Raw genomic sequence first — 16,886 nt, forward strand, 5'->3', positions numbered from 1 at the left:
CCTCCCCCTGCCGCCCTTCCCTTCCGGCTCCCAGCAGCAGGTAGAGAGCTTATGGCCCCCACAGGATTGGGAGAAAACCCCAGAACAGGGTCTCGGCACTGCAGTCTGGGTGGGGGACCCCAGAGCCAGGCACAGGCGGTCGTAGGTAGTCTCCTGTGCATGGCCCAGCTCCTGGCACATCCAAGACAAACCGTGTTTGTAACTCACTTTTATTGTTTCTTTATAAACTTCCTCTCACATGGAGGAATATATTGTTATAGTCATTAGCTTATCTCTTTTCTTTTTTTAAAACTCTATGCTAACAGCAATGGAGCCAAGAGGAGGAAAAACATAAGCTACGATAGAAAGGCACTTAGAACCTGTTAGAATACTGATATCCTGGAATGTGCAACAACAAACCGACAACAACGACACGTACACCGGCCCCTTCGGGCCTGGTCTATCACCGAGTCACATGCTGAGCTAATGTCACCTTCCAGTGCCCTGTTCCTCTGCTCCCGGGGCTTGAGTCTCAAACCCCTCACCCCAATGGGGACTTAAGGCCTGGGGCCCTTAGTGGGGGTGGGGGTGCCTGGGTCCTGGGTGGGGCGCAAGGGAAGGAGACCAGCTCCCTCCTGCTTTGCTCACAGCCCCTTCAAGGGGCAAAGCCAGTGCTGCCGGGCCCTGTCAGTGGGCTGGGTCAGGGTGACCCCTCTGGGACAGAAGGGCAGTCCAGGAAAGGGCAGGGTCAGCAGAGCTGCTCAGAGGAGGGAAGCTGCAGGGCTGCTAAGGACGCCCCTGCAGTCCCATAGCTCCCTTGTTCTGCAGCCGGTGACACGGAGGGCTTGGTCACTGTGGCCAAGGGCAGGGCAGGCCTAGGAGCCAGATAGAGCTCCTGACTGCTGGGCCAGCACCTCCCAGACTGAACCAGGCCCCCTACGAGGAGGGAACGTGAGGGCTCAGGGCGGGGAATGAGACATGTGCTGCACCGCCAGGGCCTGTGGGAGAGCCCAGCTCCCTGGGTTTGGGCAGCAGTGTGGGCTCTGGGGCACATGGAGCTCCAGCATCCTTAGCTTATTCTGGCCCCCTCCGTGGGGGAGCAGAGCAGGGACACCTAGGGCAGGAGCTCAGCTCAGAAAAGCCAAAGGAAGCAGCCAGGTCGCCAAGTCCAGGTTCTTTTGTCTGGTTTCCCCTTCCCAGGCAGAGGGGTGGGGCCCTCCCAAGGGCATCCTTCGCAGCCCCTCTTCCCCTCCTCAAGCCCAGGTCCTTCTGTCCATGGCCTCTGGAAGCTCCCGTGCCCAGCACCAGCCTGGAGCCCTCCCTCACCTGTGCTGGCCGTGACTTGGTGCCCCCAGGACAGAAGCCGTATCCCAGCCCGGGGTTGTGCCTAGCCAGCCTCCCCTCCTAACAACACCCTGCAGGCCTCCACAGCCCCTTGTGCAGGGTGGCACCACCCCAGGCCAGGCCAGGCCCAGCCCCACCTATTCCCTGAGCTGGGCCGGTCCCAGGTCCTGGCACCTCTCCCCACTCAGGGCTCCCTGAAAGTAGAGGGAGGCCCAGTGGTGAAGGGGCAGATGAGTAGTCAGCCAGCCCCCTCAACCTGGAGTGTCAGCCAATCCACAGGAGGGACTGACCCTCGAGCAGCGAGCTGGCTGCTGCAGATGGCGGGCAGTGAGGGGCAGCTGGCAGAGCGGGCCTCCCTCTCCAAGCTGGGAGGCGCCTTGTCATAAGGTAAGGTGGCTTCTTCCTGTGGCTTTGCCAGGGCCTGCGTCTGTCTTGCTCTCCCTCTGGAGGGTAGACCAGAGGGAAAGGGGTCAGGAGCCCCCAGAGCAGGGGCCCAGTGAGGCTAGGCAGGATGGGGTGGGGCCTCAATCCCAGGGGGTCCTCACAGCTCACCATCAAAGGGGATGGGGAGGGAGCCTGGCGCTAGTCAGTAGGGCAGATGCCACCCCACCACCCCACTGCTGGGACAGGGCTGGCAGGTGGGCAAGGGAGGGAGGGTGACCTGCCCGGCTGGCCACTGGATGAGGGTGGCACTAGAGTTGGGGGACAGAGGGACTGAGGGCTAGGTGGAGGATGGGGTGGGGTGGGGTGGGGCAGAGGTGAGCCAGGCCTCAGCACCCAGGAGCACAGCTCTCCCTAGCTGGCAGACCCAGTTCCTCCCTTGGGAGCCTGGGGTGCCAGCAATGCCCTTCTAGCACCATCCTTGCTGCCCAGCTTATCTGGGGCTAGGTCTGCCCAGGGGACACAGCCAACTGGGCCCTGGGGCAGGAGAACATTATTGCTATTTCGCAGAAGAGCTTCCGTTCGTCAGGGGGCAGGGCTGGGAGCCGCCGGCTGGGCTACAGGTGGTCGGCGTCCACTAAGTGGGTTCAGTTCACCACGGCCGGTTTGAGCAGCACGGAGCCCGGCGGGATGACCACCCAGCCAGGAGTGAGCGCCTCTGGGCTGCTGGCTGCTGAGTTGACGCCTGTGGACAGGTCCAGCACAGTGCCTGGCAGCAGGGGGAGGCCATCGGGACTTGGCCGGGAGCGGCCGCTCTCAGTCCTCTCCAGGGGGGTCTTGCGGCCCTCTGTGCCCAGGGCCCTGGCCGGCACTGCCCCACGCCCCTTCTCCCCCTCGGCCTTGCCGCCAGCGGAGCCAGCGAGGAGGGAGACCACGGGCAGGCCCAGTCCGCCAGCCCCAAAGGGCGAGGGCAGCAGCGGGTTCTTGGCCAGATTGAGGGGCAGGACGGGGGCGGGCAGCCCAGGGCCCATGCCCCCTGCACCCCCACCGCTCCCGCCATTGCCACAGGCTAGGGCACTGAGGTCAAGGGGGCCGGGGGCCAGGGGCAGAGGCAGGCCGGGCAGGCCGGGGCCTCCAAAGAGGGCAGCCGGGTTGGGAATGATGATCTGGGCCCCGCTGACATAGGGGCTGCCGTCAGGGGTGGGCAGCGGTGGTTTGGGGGGTGGGCGAAGTTGCAGCAGCTCTTGCTGCTCGTGCGACACGAAGTGTCCGTGGGCCTTGATATGTTTGCGCAGCGAGCTGGGGTCCGTGTAGCGCTTGTGGCAGCCGGGCATCTTGCAGTAGTAGGGCTTGTCCACGTAGTGGGTACGCGTGTGCTTGAAGCGGTCACTGGAGTTGGAGTAGCGCTTGTTGCAGCCCTCGTAGGGGCACACGTAGGGCTTCTCGCCTGTGGGCGGCGCCAGTGCCGGTGTGAGGGGCTCCCGCCGCCCAGTCCATCCCAGCCCAGTTTCCCACCCCCCACCACCCACTTGACAGTTCCCAGGCCCCTCACCCCAGACCGAGACCTCTCTGAGAGCAGGGGCTGTCTGATTTGGGGGGTGGTGTCCTCAGCACCGGCAGAGCTCTGACTCCAGTGGGGACGGCAGGTCGTGGCCGCTGAGAAGCCAGCCTGTGGCCTGGCTGTGTGTGCCCTTGGCCTCAGGCCTGTGCTTCAGACTTTGATGACAGCGACCACTTCCACAGGTAATTGCTTAAAGACCCTGCTAGGGCCTGGCTCACAGTGAGCGCTGCGTGGATGCCCTTGGCCCTGACTCAACACAGTTTCTCCAGATTTACGAAAGGGCTGCTCCTGCTGACCAGGGCTGGCCGGAGCCCCGTGAAGCTGTGAGCCTTTGAGATGTGCCTCTAGTGTAAAATATACACTGGAGTCCACAGACTTTGTAGGAAATGAAGAATTTCAGTGTCTCCTTGATGTGTGGGGGGTGTTTTTGTTTGTTGGCCACGCAGTGCAGGCATTCGGGATCTTAGTCCCCTGACCAGGGATCGAACCTGCGCCCCCTGCATTGGAAGCACAGTCTTAACCACTGGACTGCCAGGGAAGTCCCTCCCTGATGTTTTAATATTGAATTGACAACATTTTGAATATATTGAGTTCAAGAAAATATATCATTGTAATTCACCTCACCGTGTATTTCTTTGTACTTTTTTCAATGTGGGCGATTAGGAAATTTAAAATTAAGGGGCTTCCCTGGCGATCCAGTGGCTAAGACTCCACACTCCCAATGCAGGGGCCCCGGGTTTGATCTTTGCTCAGGGAGCTACATCCCACATGCTACAACTAAGAGTTCGCGTGCCGCAGCTAAGACCCAGCGCAGCCAAATAAATAAATATTTTTAAAATAAATAAATTAAGTGTGTGGCTCTGCTGGCCAGTGCTGGCCCTGTTGTGTGCTGGGGTCCACGAGAAGTGAGCAGACACACTGCAGTCACAGGTGGCATGAGTCGACGATCATATGAACACAATGCCAAGTGTGACACAGGAAGACAAGTCTGTGTCCCAAGAGCGCGTGGCGAGGGTCTGACCCATGGGAGAGGCTTCCCCAGCAAGTGGCACTCGGAAAGGGACCGCCAAACAGTTGGGGTACGCGACTGTCTCTTGGCTGCGGGGATGGCCCAGCGCCCGCACTCCAGCCCCGCCCTCACCTGTGTGTGACCGGTTGTGGATCTTCAGGTTCTCCAGGCGGGAGAAGCTCTTGCTGCAGGTGGGGCAGCGGTGCGGCTTCTCGTTGGTGTGTGTGCGGATGTGGATGAGCATTTTGTATCTGCTCCAGGGAGGGCACAGGAGGAGGACAGCTCAGCCGCTGGACACCCAGGCCCCCCTTCCCACCCACCTCGCCCTCCCTCACCTGGCGTTGAAGCCGCGCCCGTGGCGGGCACAGCCCTCCCAGTGGCAGCAGTAGCCTGCATCCTTTTCGGGCTTGACGTGGTAGTCATTGACGTGGTCCACCAGGTCTTGTAGGAGCTCAAAGGGCTGGTTACACTGCAGGGCCAAGAGTGTGCTGAGCCCGAGTGGGGCCGCCACCTGCCCTGGACCCTGCCCCACTCTTCCCAACCCCCACTCACCTTGGCCCAGCGACACACCAGCTGCTTGGGCAGGGGCAGCTCTGGCGAGAGGCACTTGTCCTTGGGGGGGGTGAGGAATGAAGAAGAAGGCAGGTGCAGGGCCCCCCCGGAGCCTAGGGGCAGGAAGAACTGGAAGGAGCTGGGGACGCTGTCCAGGTAGCGCAGTGGCTGGAGGTCCTGGAGGAGGGCAGGGGGCAGAGCTAGTCAACACCTGCCCACGGGCCGGTGGGCCCAAACCCCACCCCCACACCCCCGGTCTCCCTCTGTCTGGGGGTTGAGCTGTGTCCCACACGAGGACATGTCCCAGCCCCAACCCCTGGTACCTGTGTGCATGACCTTGTATAGAAATAGGGTCTTTGCAGATTTAAGTTAAGAGGTCAGACTGGACAGGGGCCCTGAACCCAGTGACCAGTGTCTCCAAAAGAGAAAGGGAGATTTGGACACAGACATACGGGGGTGGGGGGAGGCCGTGTGATGACAGAGGCAGAGAGTGGAGTGACATGGCTAGAAGGCAAGGAGCACCTGGAGCCACCAGAAGCTGGCAAAGGCAAGGGAGGACTCCCCCTAGAGCCTTCGGAGAGACCATGGCCCTGTCAACACCTTGATTTTGGACTTTAGCTTCCACAATAACACATTTCTGTTATAAGCCACCCAGTTTGTGGTCCTTTGTTACAGCAGCCCCAGAAATACACTTTCTCTAGAACACACATCCCCTCCTTACCGGGCCAGTGGGCACTGCAGGCAGGTCCCCATTGCCCTGGCGCTCAGGGGACAGCGAGCTGCTGCCATTGGGCGAGTCCAGCCCAGACGGCGGCGACAAGCTGAGGTCCACCAGGGGGGCTGCCGAAAAGCGTCCCTCTACCTTCTCGGGGAACTTGGGGTTCAGCAGGAAGCCTATGGGAAAGGCATGATTCAGGGATACTGGAGCCAGGAGTTCTGACGGGCCAGGCCCTCCTGCCCACAACTCCTCCACTGTGACTCTGGAAGCAGACACCAGCCACACCCTGCCCCCCCCACCCCACACCACCCTGGGACCCAGGAATCTGAGTAGCAGCCTGTACAGCTGACAAATGTGACCTCTGCCGTGGTGAGAGCTCAGCCACTGGTTAAGATGGGAAGTACCCATTTTACAGATGGGAACGGGCTGGCACACAGGGTAAGTAACTGAATAGGGACTGGAACCCAGGGCCCCTGGTTCCTCATCACAATGTCAGGTAGGGACCTTTCTCACTTCTCTCCCGTCCCTTTCTGCCCCCTTCTGTAACATGAAAGGTTTGGGCTGGGCTGCTTCCAGAGCCTTCCAGCTCAGACGTGGTAGATCTGGTTTTCAGGGTCCACCAGAGACGGAGCAGAAGACCTGAGCCCCAAGCACCCCCTGAGAAGCACTTGCTGGGCTCAGTCCCCAGTCTCAATTGGTCTGGCTGACCGACCACTCTGCCTCAGAGCCCAGACACTGGGCCATGGGGCCTTTTGTTACTACCCCATGAATCCCCCGTAACCCCTTACCAGCTCCTCCAAATTCTCCCAGAGGCCTCAGTCTGAATCCTGGCTCTGCTGTGCCAGCTTCAGGAGCTGGGCAAGTCAGTTCCCTCCTCCCAGGGACAGTGTCACCTCCAAAGATAAACTGCTGGGAGGATGGATGGACAGTGTGGAGAGCACTCTAAGTGAGGCTGTGAGGGGCTGTGACTATGTCCTGGTGGATACACCTGGGACGTTTTTCCTATCGCCAGGGCTCCATCAGGGCTCAGAGACTGCTGCCCTGCCCGGGCACAGTACCTGAGGGCGGGGAGCCCGGGGAGCCCGGGGTGGGGCTGTCATCCACCAGGCCGAGCTCCCTGTGCAGAGCTCGGTGCCGGACTGCACTCAGTGTCCTCTCCCGCTTCTCTCTCGCCGCCCGGAGCTTCGTGATGCTCAGTTTCAGGTCGAGCGGCTCGTCCAAGGAGTGCATGGTGATGGGGGCTGGGGGTGGGGGCGGCAGCAGGCAGCGAGGGGCTCTCAAGCTGGTATTCAGGCAGGAACCTGGGAGAGGACAGGAGCTGTGCTGTGACACTGTGACCCCAGACTCCTCCTCGGGCTGAGCCCATTAAAGCCCACAGGAGCGGAGAGGCAGTGGGTGTTGGGCAGTGTGGAGGCTGTCTCCCCGGGTAGAGAGACCTTCTGAGTGGCTCTGGACAGCAGGTATTATGGTGAGCCAACCACCAACCCACAGCTAACTCCTCCACTTCCCACGAGACTTCTGGGAAGCAAAGCTCACAGGGTCCATTCTGCCATGAATGGAGTTTTAGCGACAACTGTCTCAGGTTGCAGAGCTAGGAAGTGGCAGAACCATCAGATTCAAGGCCACATCTCCTCCCTGGAACTGGCCAGGCAAGTCCCAAAGGTCATTTCTGACTGAGTGGGAAGTCATGCCTGGGACATATGCCTGGTGTGAGCTGGAAGACCCAGAACCAGGCCAGGAGGGCAATGAGTGTCCTCCCAGGTGGCCCTCAGAGGTGCTAGTTACTGACCGCTAGCACCTATGCAGCTGTGGTCACCTCCAAGGGAATGAGGCTGACAGCTTGTCCCAGGCAAGCTGTGCGAAGCCTGGCCTGGCCCCAAGGGTTGGGCAGACAGACAGGTGGCCTTGCCTCCCAGGGGCAGTCCAAGGAGAAGGTCCCACAGGCGTGGGGAGCCCGAGGGCTCTGGGCCACCACCAGGGGGCAGCTGGGGACTGTGGCCCAGCCAGGCCATCCAGGGGCAGGGTAGGGGGAAGTGATGGGCTGTCTAGTGGTTAGTAAAACACATACATACATACATTTTTTTTTAATGATGATGATATTCTTTTATTTTGAGTGGTGAATTTTCACCACTTTGAATTTCTCAATGGTGTAATTTTCTTCACATATAAGTGACCCAAGAGCAAGGGTCCTTTATTCCAAATCATTTTTTACAGCAGCAATCTTTTCACATGCTGGGAAATTGTGTTTCCTTGTGTTTGTTAATTGAGATGATTACACCCTGAAAATCTATCTGCCAAACAAGATACTCTCTGTCGTTCACAGAATCTAGCTCTTCACAATTTAATAGGGAACATCCCCGAGACCACCACATGGTAAAAGACTTCGTGTATTTCACCAGTGTGTATGTTTGCAGAGCTGCCTGGAGCGCTCTCCACGGAGCAGGACGGGGACCCCACATCCTCACTCATCTTCTCCAGACCAAGCCCCTCAGCAACTTGGAGCTTGCCCCAGCTCCAAGCCCGGGCTCATCCGTCTCCCCAACAAGCTCCACTTCTGCCAAGACCCTCCACACACACACAGGTAACAGTGGTCCCCTCCCTTAGGACCCTCTGCTTCTGGGGACACATCCCAAGACCCCAGCACATGGCTAACATTGGAGTCTCTGAGCCTGGGGAGGGGGCAGCATTATCAGAGAATGGGTGGCCACACTTGGCTGTGGGACCGAGGTCTGTGACTTTACTTTTCCCTGTTAAACTCCATCAGGTGGGAGCTGGCAGATCTGTTTGGATTAACCCGCAGGCCATGCACGGGCCAGGGGCTCCCAGTGATGCCAGAGAGCTGGGACCAGACTGCCACGCTGTCCCCTTAGGAGCTCCAGACCCAGGTGGGCAGGTGACAGTGATGGATGGACCTGGGCCCCCTCCACTTTTCCTCTGGCTGGGCAGGGAGCTGCCCTCTGCCTGACCCACCCCCCCAGTTATGTCTGTCTGTCTGTGTGTCTGCCTGTCCCTCCACCTGTTTATTTTTAGACACAGGCCCAGTCCAACCTCCCTGAAGCTCCTCTGTGCTGGGAGCCTGGAAGGGGAGGAAGGAAGTAAATATTTATGCTGATTAAGAATTCAGGAGCCAGGAAGGGCTGGTGGCCTGGTCCTTCAGCTGGCCTAGAGCCACAGGCCTCCCCACAGCCTCTGTCCCCCAACCCCCCTACCCGACCTTCTGGAGAAGGGGACCACGAGGGCAGGATGGATTGGGAACTGGGAATTCAGACTGACACTCTCATTGGCAACACTGCCCAAGTAACATCCTTTGGCACCTGCCCTATGCCCTCTCCTAAGGCCAGAGGGGAGCCAGGGAGGAGCCATGGGTCACCTTGTTTTGAAGAGTTGTAGGAGACACTGCCTCAGCCCAGAACTAGGGAGGACCCCAAAAGGAGCTTGTCTCCCAGGGTGAGGCTGGGCCTACAGCACCCCCCTTAATCAGCAGAACCAGTCCCCAGAGACACCCCCCCCACTTCCTGCCACTGGGTCCTGCCCTGGGAACAGGGGTTCATTCTGATGAAAGCCAGAGCCCAGCCAGGAGGCCCAGCCTCCCCACTCCTGGGAAAGGAGGAAGGAGCCGCCCCCCAAAGCCCACAGCTTCCCATCCTAGGCTGCCCCACCCAAGGGGAGACGCCTGTGACCCCCACTCCTGCTCTGACCTTGGCCAACCTCCAAGTGTCCCCTTCCACCCCCCACCCCCAGCCAGCAGTGGCCAGTTCTGGGCTCGGGCTTTGCTCTTTGTTCCCGGGCTGGGTGATGGGGGCAGTCCAGAGCCAGGGTCACATTCTCCTGGGCCTTAGAGGCCCAGAGTGGGTACACAGCTGGGCCTGGAACCCCGGGACTGGCGCTGTGATCACGTCCGGAGGCCGGCAGCCAGCCATCACCCGATCGATTTGGGGGTGGGGAGGTGGACACTCGGTGTCTGTTTCCCGGAGAAGGAGAGGGACGCTCCGAAGGGTGACCCGCCTCGCTGAGAGTAGAGGCGAGTCTCTTGAGGTAGCACGGAGCCTCGTTGCGGAACCCTGGCCTCAGTTTCCCGCTGATCGCGAGATGACGCGACAAGCGCCCCGCCAGCGCGGGGTCATGACGTCCCCGAGCGCAGGGGTTGGGCGGGGAGGCGGCGCCGAGGTGGCCGCGTAGCCGGGCGCCGCTGCTCCAGCTGCGAAAGGAACTAATTAGGGCGGAGGGAGCGGGAGGAAGCGGCGCGGCTGGGAGCGCGCGGGGGTGGCGCGGGGACCACCGGGGCGGCGGGGGCGGGGCGGGGTCACCCCGAGGGTGGGCCGCGGTGGCCCTCGGGGGCCCGGCCCCCGCCCCGCCCGCCTTCTGGCCGAGCGCAGACAATGGCCGCTATTGTGCGCCCTCCGGCCGCGCGCAGACGGCCCCCAGCTGCAGCGCCCGCAGCGCCCTCCCGGCCCTACCTGGCAGCCCGGCCCACCCCAGCGGGGGGCGGGGCCGGCCCCTCGGGGAAACTAAGGCCGGGACAAGTCACCGCCTCCGCTAGGGTCCTGCGGCGTGGGGTGGAACGCACACCCGAAAGCGGGGGTCAGCATCCATTAAGCACCTACCATGTGCCAGGAGCCGTCTGTGCACGAATTCTCTGAGCCCTCTAAAGTCGCTCTTGTGAGTGACGCCGTTGGTTTCCCTGTGGCACAGATGGGGAAACTGAGGCTCAAGGTCACCAGGCTAATGGGAGCCGCTGGCAGGAATCTGCTCTGGAGAAAGCCCCTCGTCCCTGCTTGGGAGAGGGCCGCTGGCTGGGCCTGAGCCGGGAAAGGGGCCTGTGTGGACGGAGGCGGCAGGCTTAGCACGACCCCTGAGAAGTGCTCAGGGTCTCTTGGCAGAAACAGAGGACTGGGCCCCTGTAAGAGAGGCCTCCCTACCCACCCCACAGCAGCGTGGGACCAGGTGAGCGAGTGCCAGGGTAGCAGTGTTGTCAGGACAATGAGAGGCACACCCTATTCCCAGGGGTTGTCCTGAAACTGCCCTTTGAGCAGCTGTGACCCGTCCAGCCTAGGACTTGGGGACCAGGACCCAGGAGGTACCTCTCAAAAGCCCACGTGACTTTCTTGCTATGGAATGGAAAGCAGAAGCGAGTCCCTGGCTTCCCTGCATCTGGAAGGGTGCCCCTGCATCTGGTACAGGGACCGTCATTGTCAGCACGTGGGTCTTACAGAGGGGGAAGCTGAGGGCTGGGAGGGGAGACCTCTGGCCCAGGTTTCATTAGTGGATGGCACGCCCACTGTTTAAGGCAGGTGTTGTTTCATCCCCATTTACAGATGTGAAAACTGAAGCTCAGGGAGATTAAGTGATCTGTCCAGGGTCATACAGCTTGTCTGTGGCAGAGCTGGGTTTCAAGCCCACGTGAGCCCAGAAGCTGTGTTTACCATTAGCCCCTCCTGGGCCCATGGACGTGGGAAGGGGCAGGCAAAGGGGGTCTGGCTTCCCACCTCCTACCTGCCCAGGGGTTTGTGGGAGCTAGGTGCAGAGCCCAGGAGGGACAGCAGGCTGTGAGTGGGTGCTGGAGGGGCTGACTATTGTGGGGAGCCCACAGAGAGGCTTGGGGAGCTGAGGGCAGATATGCTACCAAAGCAAACAGCGCCACAGCCCTGCATTCCTGGGAACTGCTGCGGTGCCCTGCTCTGGCCAAGAGCTCCACCCTCTTCAGCCGCACAGTGGCGGGGGCCGGGGGGCAGGGGCAGGCCTCATCTTCTCAGGGCCCCCCTTTCTGACCAGGCCACAGAGCAGGGCTCCAGTATGGGTCAGACCACCTGGGTCTCCAACTTGGCTCTGCCACTTCCTGCCCATTTGACTTAGGGCAAGTCACCTCCCAGTCTGAGCCTCAATGTTGTCATGTCTAAAACAGGACAATAATCATAGAATAAGACATACCCCTCGGGCTTCCCTGGTGGCACAGTGGTTAAGAATCCACCTGCCAATGCAGGGGACACGGGTTTGAGCCCTGGTCCGGGAAGATCCCACATGCCGCAGAGCAACTAAGCTCGGGCGCCACAGCTACTGAGCCTGCGCTCTAGAGCCTGCGAGCCACAGCTACTGAAGGCTACATGCCTAGAGCCTGTGCTCCGCAATGAGAAGCCACCACAGTGAGAAGCCCTAGCACTGCAACAAAGAGTAGCCCCCACTCACCGCAACTAGAGAAAGCCTGCGCCCAGCAACAAAGACCCAACTCAGCCATAAATAAATAAATAAATTTAAAGACATACCCCTCATTGGATTTTGGGGAGAAATCAATAAAATGCTGCAAATCCAATGATTAGTGTTTCCCATTAGTACGTAATGTTCAGCACCTAGAACACTGCTGGGCGCATAGTAGGTGCTTAATCAAACTTGTGAATGAATTGTCACCAGCGCTGCTGAGTCCCCCAGTCTTTGGCCAGTTTGGGGCTGTGAGGACAGCTGAGAGGGGACTGGCCCTCCCACTGTAATCACAGACATAGTCTCACCCTCAGCTGGGAGTACCTGTACTTCAGTTGAGGGTGTAACTAAACAAGCTTGTGCCCCTCGGAGGGCCGCAGTCTCTGCTACCCAGTGGAGTGGCCACAGCTAACCCAAGCCACCTTCCAGAGCCCGACTGCATCAAAGAAAGAGCACTGGGAGGGCCTGGAGAGGCTCTGAGCAGGCCTGGAAGAAGGAAGCCTCCTCCCAGGACCCAGGGGGCTTATCCTGAGGCTTTGACCCAAGCAAGCCCCAGGAGAGGGGCCAGTGCCAGCAGCACTTCCTGGAAGAGTGTGGGGTTCGCCTTCCCCAGGAACCTCTTGCTTCACAAGCAGACCCCGCCCCCACCCCAAGATGGGCACTCAGCCAGCATGGGGGTGAGGGTGGGGGGCTTCCCCAGGCCCCCTGGAGGGCAGACCCTGCCCAGGTGGGAGCTCAAGGGCCTCCAGGTGACACAACCAGGGCTGAGCTCTCTGCTTAGCCATGGGGGCCTTGGGAAAGCTCCCAGCTGGGCACCTCCTGAGCAGGGGTGCATGCCAGGAACCCCCACTTGGGTACGTTTAGAAAGCGCTACCCAGAGTCAGGCTACCAGGTCCCGGTCCCGTCACACCTTTGAGACATGGTTTCCTCATCAGGAATACAGGCCCCATGGATAAGGTGCCAGCTCACGGGGCACCCCACAGGGCGAGCTTGCCAGGTACCTGGCACACAGGAGGTGCCAACAACTGGTAGCCCTGAAGATTCTTGTTTCCAGCCCTGGGCTGGGGGTGCCCCACACAGTAACTCAGCCTCCAAGGTCACCCAGATGGTTCAGGCAGTACTGATGCTGGAAGGCAAGCAGCTGGCTCCCCTATGCCCCTCCCCAGCTCCAGCTTCCCAGGAGCTATATTTCCTTTCCCAATGCCAGCAGGGTGACACCAGGCTCAAGCTGGGGGGTGGGGGGAGCAGCTCACACATGGGCCAGGCCTGCACATGCACACGCACACACACACACACACCCATCCAGCTGCAAGGACCAGCCTGGCACAGAGGCCTCCCCTAGCCTGGTGGCTCCAGGCCCATCAAGGCGGCCTCCCACCCCCCGCTGCCTGCCTGCCTGCAGCCACCTTTGCACAACTATGTCTGGTATTTTCCTGTCTGCCCAGCTTGGGGGGGGGGGGGGGCGGTGCGTGGGGCTATGAGCACTGCCTGCACCTGGGCCTCAGGCAGAGGCAAGCCCGCCAAGCAGCCCCCACGCCCAGGTGGCGGGTGGAGAGGGAAGGGCTGGGCCCCCAGGCCGCCCAAATCCCTGGGAGGGGCCAGCACCAGGGGAGCCAGACAGGGACACACACCAACAAGGCTTAGGCACAGCAGCCCAGGCCCTGCCAGGCAGCACTGCCACTCGGCGTGGGCGGGCAGGGCTGGGCACTCTGCCAGTGCTCTCTAGGGCCTGCAGAGGCATTGGCCAGTGTCCCACAGGACATGGATGGGCACCCATGGCACCCTCAGACATATAGGCACATGCATATGTGTCACACCTGTGCACACACACGCCACACACAGGACACGGCAGGTAACAAGGGTCAGGGTCCTAGACCCAGGAGTCTCGGCTTATGGGCGGGAGCGGGGATGAGGCCCAGTCCCCACAGAGAAGGAAACACTGTGCTTCCCACACTGAGCCTGGCTGCAGGATGAGCCCAGGAGTGCCACCGGCCCCTCCTCACGGCCCAACCCTCCCACCACCCCGGGACAGGGACCAGGCCCACTGTGAACAGACCCTGCCAACTCAAGATGGCAGGAGGCGGCCAGGCGGGCTCTGGACTTTGGCCCTTCCCTCCGCCTCATTTACCAACCACTCAGTTATGCATTCCAACACCAGGCCCTCCGCTCGGTCCTGGGGGCCCACAGATGAATGAGAATGAAGGGCACCCAGACTCACAGAGGTGAACAATGTTAGGGGTGGGGTGCTCCTGTGTGTGTGTGTGTTGGGGGGGGTTGGATCCAAGTTGGCCACGTGGACATGGGTGAAGCGTTGGGGTCCTCACAACCAGTGCTGTGGGCCATCTCCATTCATCCTCAGGACCCTGTGAATTAGGTGTTATTCTCCCCACTTTCCAGATGGGGAAACTGAAGCTCACAGTGGTTCAGTTACCTGCCAAAGTCACAGAGCTTATACATAGCACGGCTGGGATTCACCTCCAGGCTCCAAAGCCCACATTCTTTCTGCACCCAACACTGCAGAGGCCTGGAAGCGTGGCCCCAACTGAACCACAATGAACCTGCCCGTCATTCAGCAGAGGAGAAAGCCCAAGAGAGAGGCTGGGCCAGGACCTGGAGGGTACTGGGGAGCCATGGACTGCTGTGCACAGAAGACTGCCATCTTCCTTTCCAGCCCAATCTCCTGTCCCCAGGCTCTCCCCTTCAGCACTCCTTTCTCAGGACTCTCTGCCTCCTGCTCACCTCATGCTCACCTGATGCTCTTTGGGTGCTAGCTCCTGCCTCACAACCTTCTGCGCTTCCATATTCTCCTCCAGCTGCCACTCCCCTCCGATCTCCTCCTCCAGAGTCTCCCCTGATTCACTTTTTGCCTCTTGCAGCCATACATGGCTGTTCTTCCAGGTGCCTGAGAACTGAGCAGAGGACCTGACCTGCCTCTGTCCCCACACCGCTGAGGGCAGCAACCCTAGCCCTGCAGTGGCCCCTTGCTGCCTGCCACAGTTGCCCTGGGTCCAAGTCCTCACAAGTGCATCACTAATGCCACTCCTTCCACCACAGTGAACTGAGCAGCAATGGGAAGTGCTGGGGACTCAGAGCCAGACAACCAGGCCTGCTCCGATTTGATGTGAGCAAGGCTCTGGGCCTCAGTTTCCCCATTGGTGAAAGGAGGGGGCTGGCCTAGAGTAGGACCAGAGCCTGAACATACAAACCACTCCCCTAACGGCACCATCACACCTGCCTTTTCTCTCTCTCTCTCTCTCTCTGTGTCTCCGGCAAGGCATGAATCTTAGTTCCCCAACCAGGGATCAAACCCGTGCCCCTTGCAGTGGAAGCACAGAGTCTTAACCACTGGAGTGCCAGGGAAGTCCCCAGCCCTTCACTTTTCTCAAACACTTGGTACTCAGTGAATGTTTGTTGAATGAATGACAGAATGAATCCATTGGTGGTACCTACCAGCAGGGGAGGTGTGGAGGGGCTTAGGGCCCAAAGAGGGAAGTGGCTTGCCCATGAGGCAGGGCCCTGACACAGATGTCTCCTCCTCCTTGTCTGGGGCAAGGGACCCAGGAGCAGACCTGGGCGGTGAGGGTAAGGCAGTCAGCATCACCCTCATCGGTTGGGATGACCAGAAGGGCGCAGTTCCCCCAGCTTCATCTCCTGCCACTCCCACCCAGCCCTGACACAGAGCCGCCCCAGAACAGCTGGTCTAGACCAGGCCCAGCAGGAGCTCCAGCACAAACTCTGGACTCCACCCCCATGCCCTCTTCCCAGCCACCCCTGCCCCTCCCCTGCTCCCCCTCTGGGTAGCAAAGCAAGTCCAGAAGCCAGGGGCATGAACCCAAAGGAAACACCCACTGGGTGGGGCCGTGCCAGGCCTGGCCTGTTTCAGGCCCTTGGGGCCCAGGGCCCACAGGACCACTCAGGGTGTCCACTAGGTATCCTGAAGGGCGTGTTGGGGGCCTGGCCTGGAGGAGGTCAGGGCTGGCAGGCAGACAGACAGCAGCACTGGAGTGGGGGGTACTTTATAACAGGCAGGACAATGGAGGGCCCCACAGCCTTGGGGGGAGGTGGACATCACAGCTCTGGGTCAGTCAGCCTGGAAGTGTGGTGATGGGGGTTGCCGAGGGTCTGGATGCAGGAAGGAGTGGCCCTGGGGAGAAATGGCTCAGGCAGGCTGGGACTTGCCAGGCAGACCCAGGCGGACGACAAGGGGGAGGGAGGGAGGCCTCCTCCAGACACAGCTGTCCCCACATGATGCCCATGCAGAGGATGGGGGGCAGCAGAGAAGCTGGGGGGATTCCCAGGCTGAACTGATATTTCAGCGGCCAGGACCACACAATCCGAGGCTCTGTTTCCCCTCTGACCCTCCCTGATCCCAAGTGACCCTGGGCCAAGCCCTCAAGTCTCTGAGCCTCAGTTTCCTCCCCACCCGCCTCCTTACTCCCAGGGTCCCAGTGGGAAGCTACCCTGTGAGTGTGTCAGGCAAACAAGACCCTCGGTCAGCCAGGCAGGATTGTCTTCCTGGAGGCTCCCGGGGGCTGACTCAGGCAGCTCAGCAGTCTCCTGGGGCCTCAGCAGGTTCCCACCCATCCTTGGTCATGACTGGAGGAAGGGGCCAGGGACCAGGTCTGAGTCCTTCTGCAGATAGCCATCTGCCATGACAGGGGTACGTGTACACATGCACGTCACACATGCTCACGTCGGGCCCTCGCTGTGAAGGTACTACCTGGCCTCTCTAGCAGTGAAGACAAAGGACCTGAGGAGGCTCCAGTCACCCCCCAGTTATGGCTCTGGAAGATTCTCAGCCCCCGCTGCCCATCCCCCACCAGGGGCAACTGGAGCAGATGGGAAGTCCTCCCCCATTGGAATCACCTCCCATCTCTGTGGCCCCCCAGGCCCCTCCAGTTACCCAGGCCTTCCATCCCATCTGAGAGGGGGAGGGGAGTGGAGAGCCTGAGCTCCCTGCCCCCCAAGATGCCCAGAGCAGGGCCTTTACCCTGCCCAGCCTGAGGGAGCTTGCGACATGTCCCAGGCAGGAGGCAGGTCAGAACTCTGGGGCTCCCGGAGCGCCTGGGAGGGGTCCCACAGTCCCAGAACTGGAATGGGAATGAGGACCAAGGACCCCTGCAGACCTGGGCCAGGCCTCGTCTCCCCCG

General features: G+C 60.6%; 1 protein-coding gene across 1 annotated transcript; it reads right to left on the reverse strand.

Annotated features, from left to right (window-relative positions):
* Window positions 1–2,351: 2,351 nt before the first annotated feature.
* On the reverse strand, window positions 2,352–6,774 carry GLIS2 (GLIS family zinc finger 2). The gene is made up of 6 exons (XM_065893443.1): window positions 6,603–6,774; window positions 5,548–5,720; window positions 4,827–5,003; window positions 4,610–4,743; window positions 4,407–4,525; window positions 2,352–3,151 (listed from the first exon to the last, which is right to left on the reverse strand). Exons 1-6 carry the CDS (start codon window positions 6,772–6,774, stop codon window positions 2,352–2,354), a joined length of 1,575 nt encoding a protein of 524 aa, XP_065749515.1.
* Between the last annotated feature and the right edge of the window lie 10,112 nt (window positions 6,775–16,886).

This window comes from Phocoena phocoena, chromosome 15, assembly GCF_963924675.1.
Source record: "Phocoena phocoena chromosome 15, mPhoPho1.1, whole genome shotgun sequence".
NCBI classification, from domain to species: domain Eukaryota; kingdom Metazoa; phylum Chordata; class Mammalia; order Artiodactyla; family Phocoenidae; genus Phocoena; species Phocoena phocoena.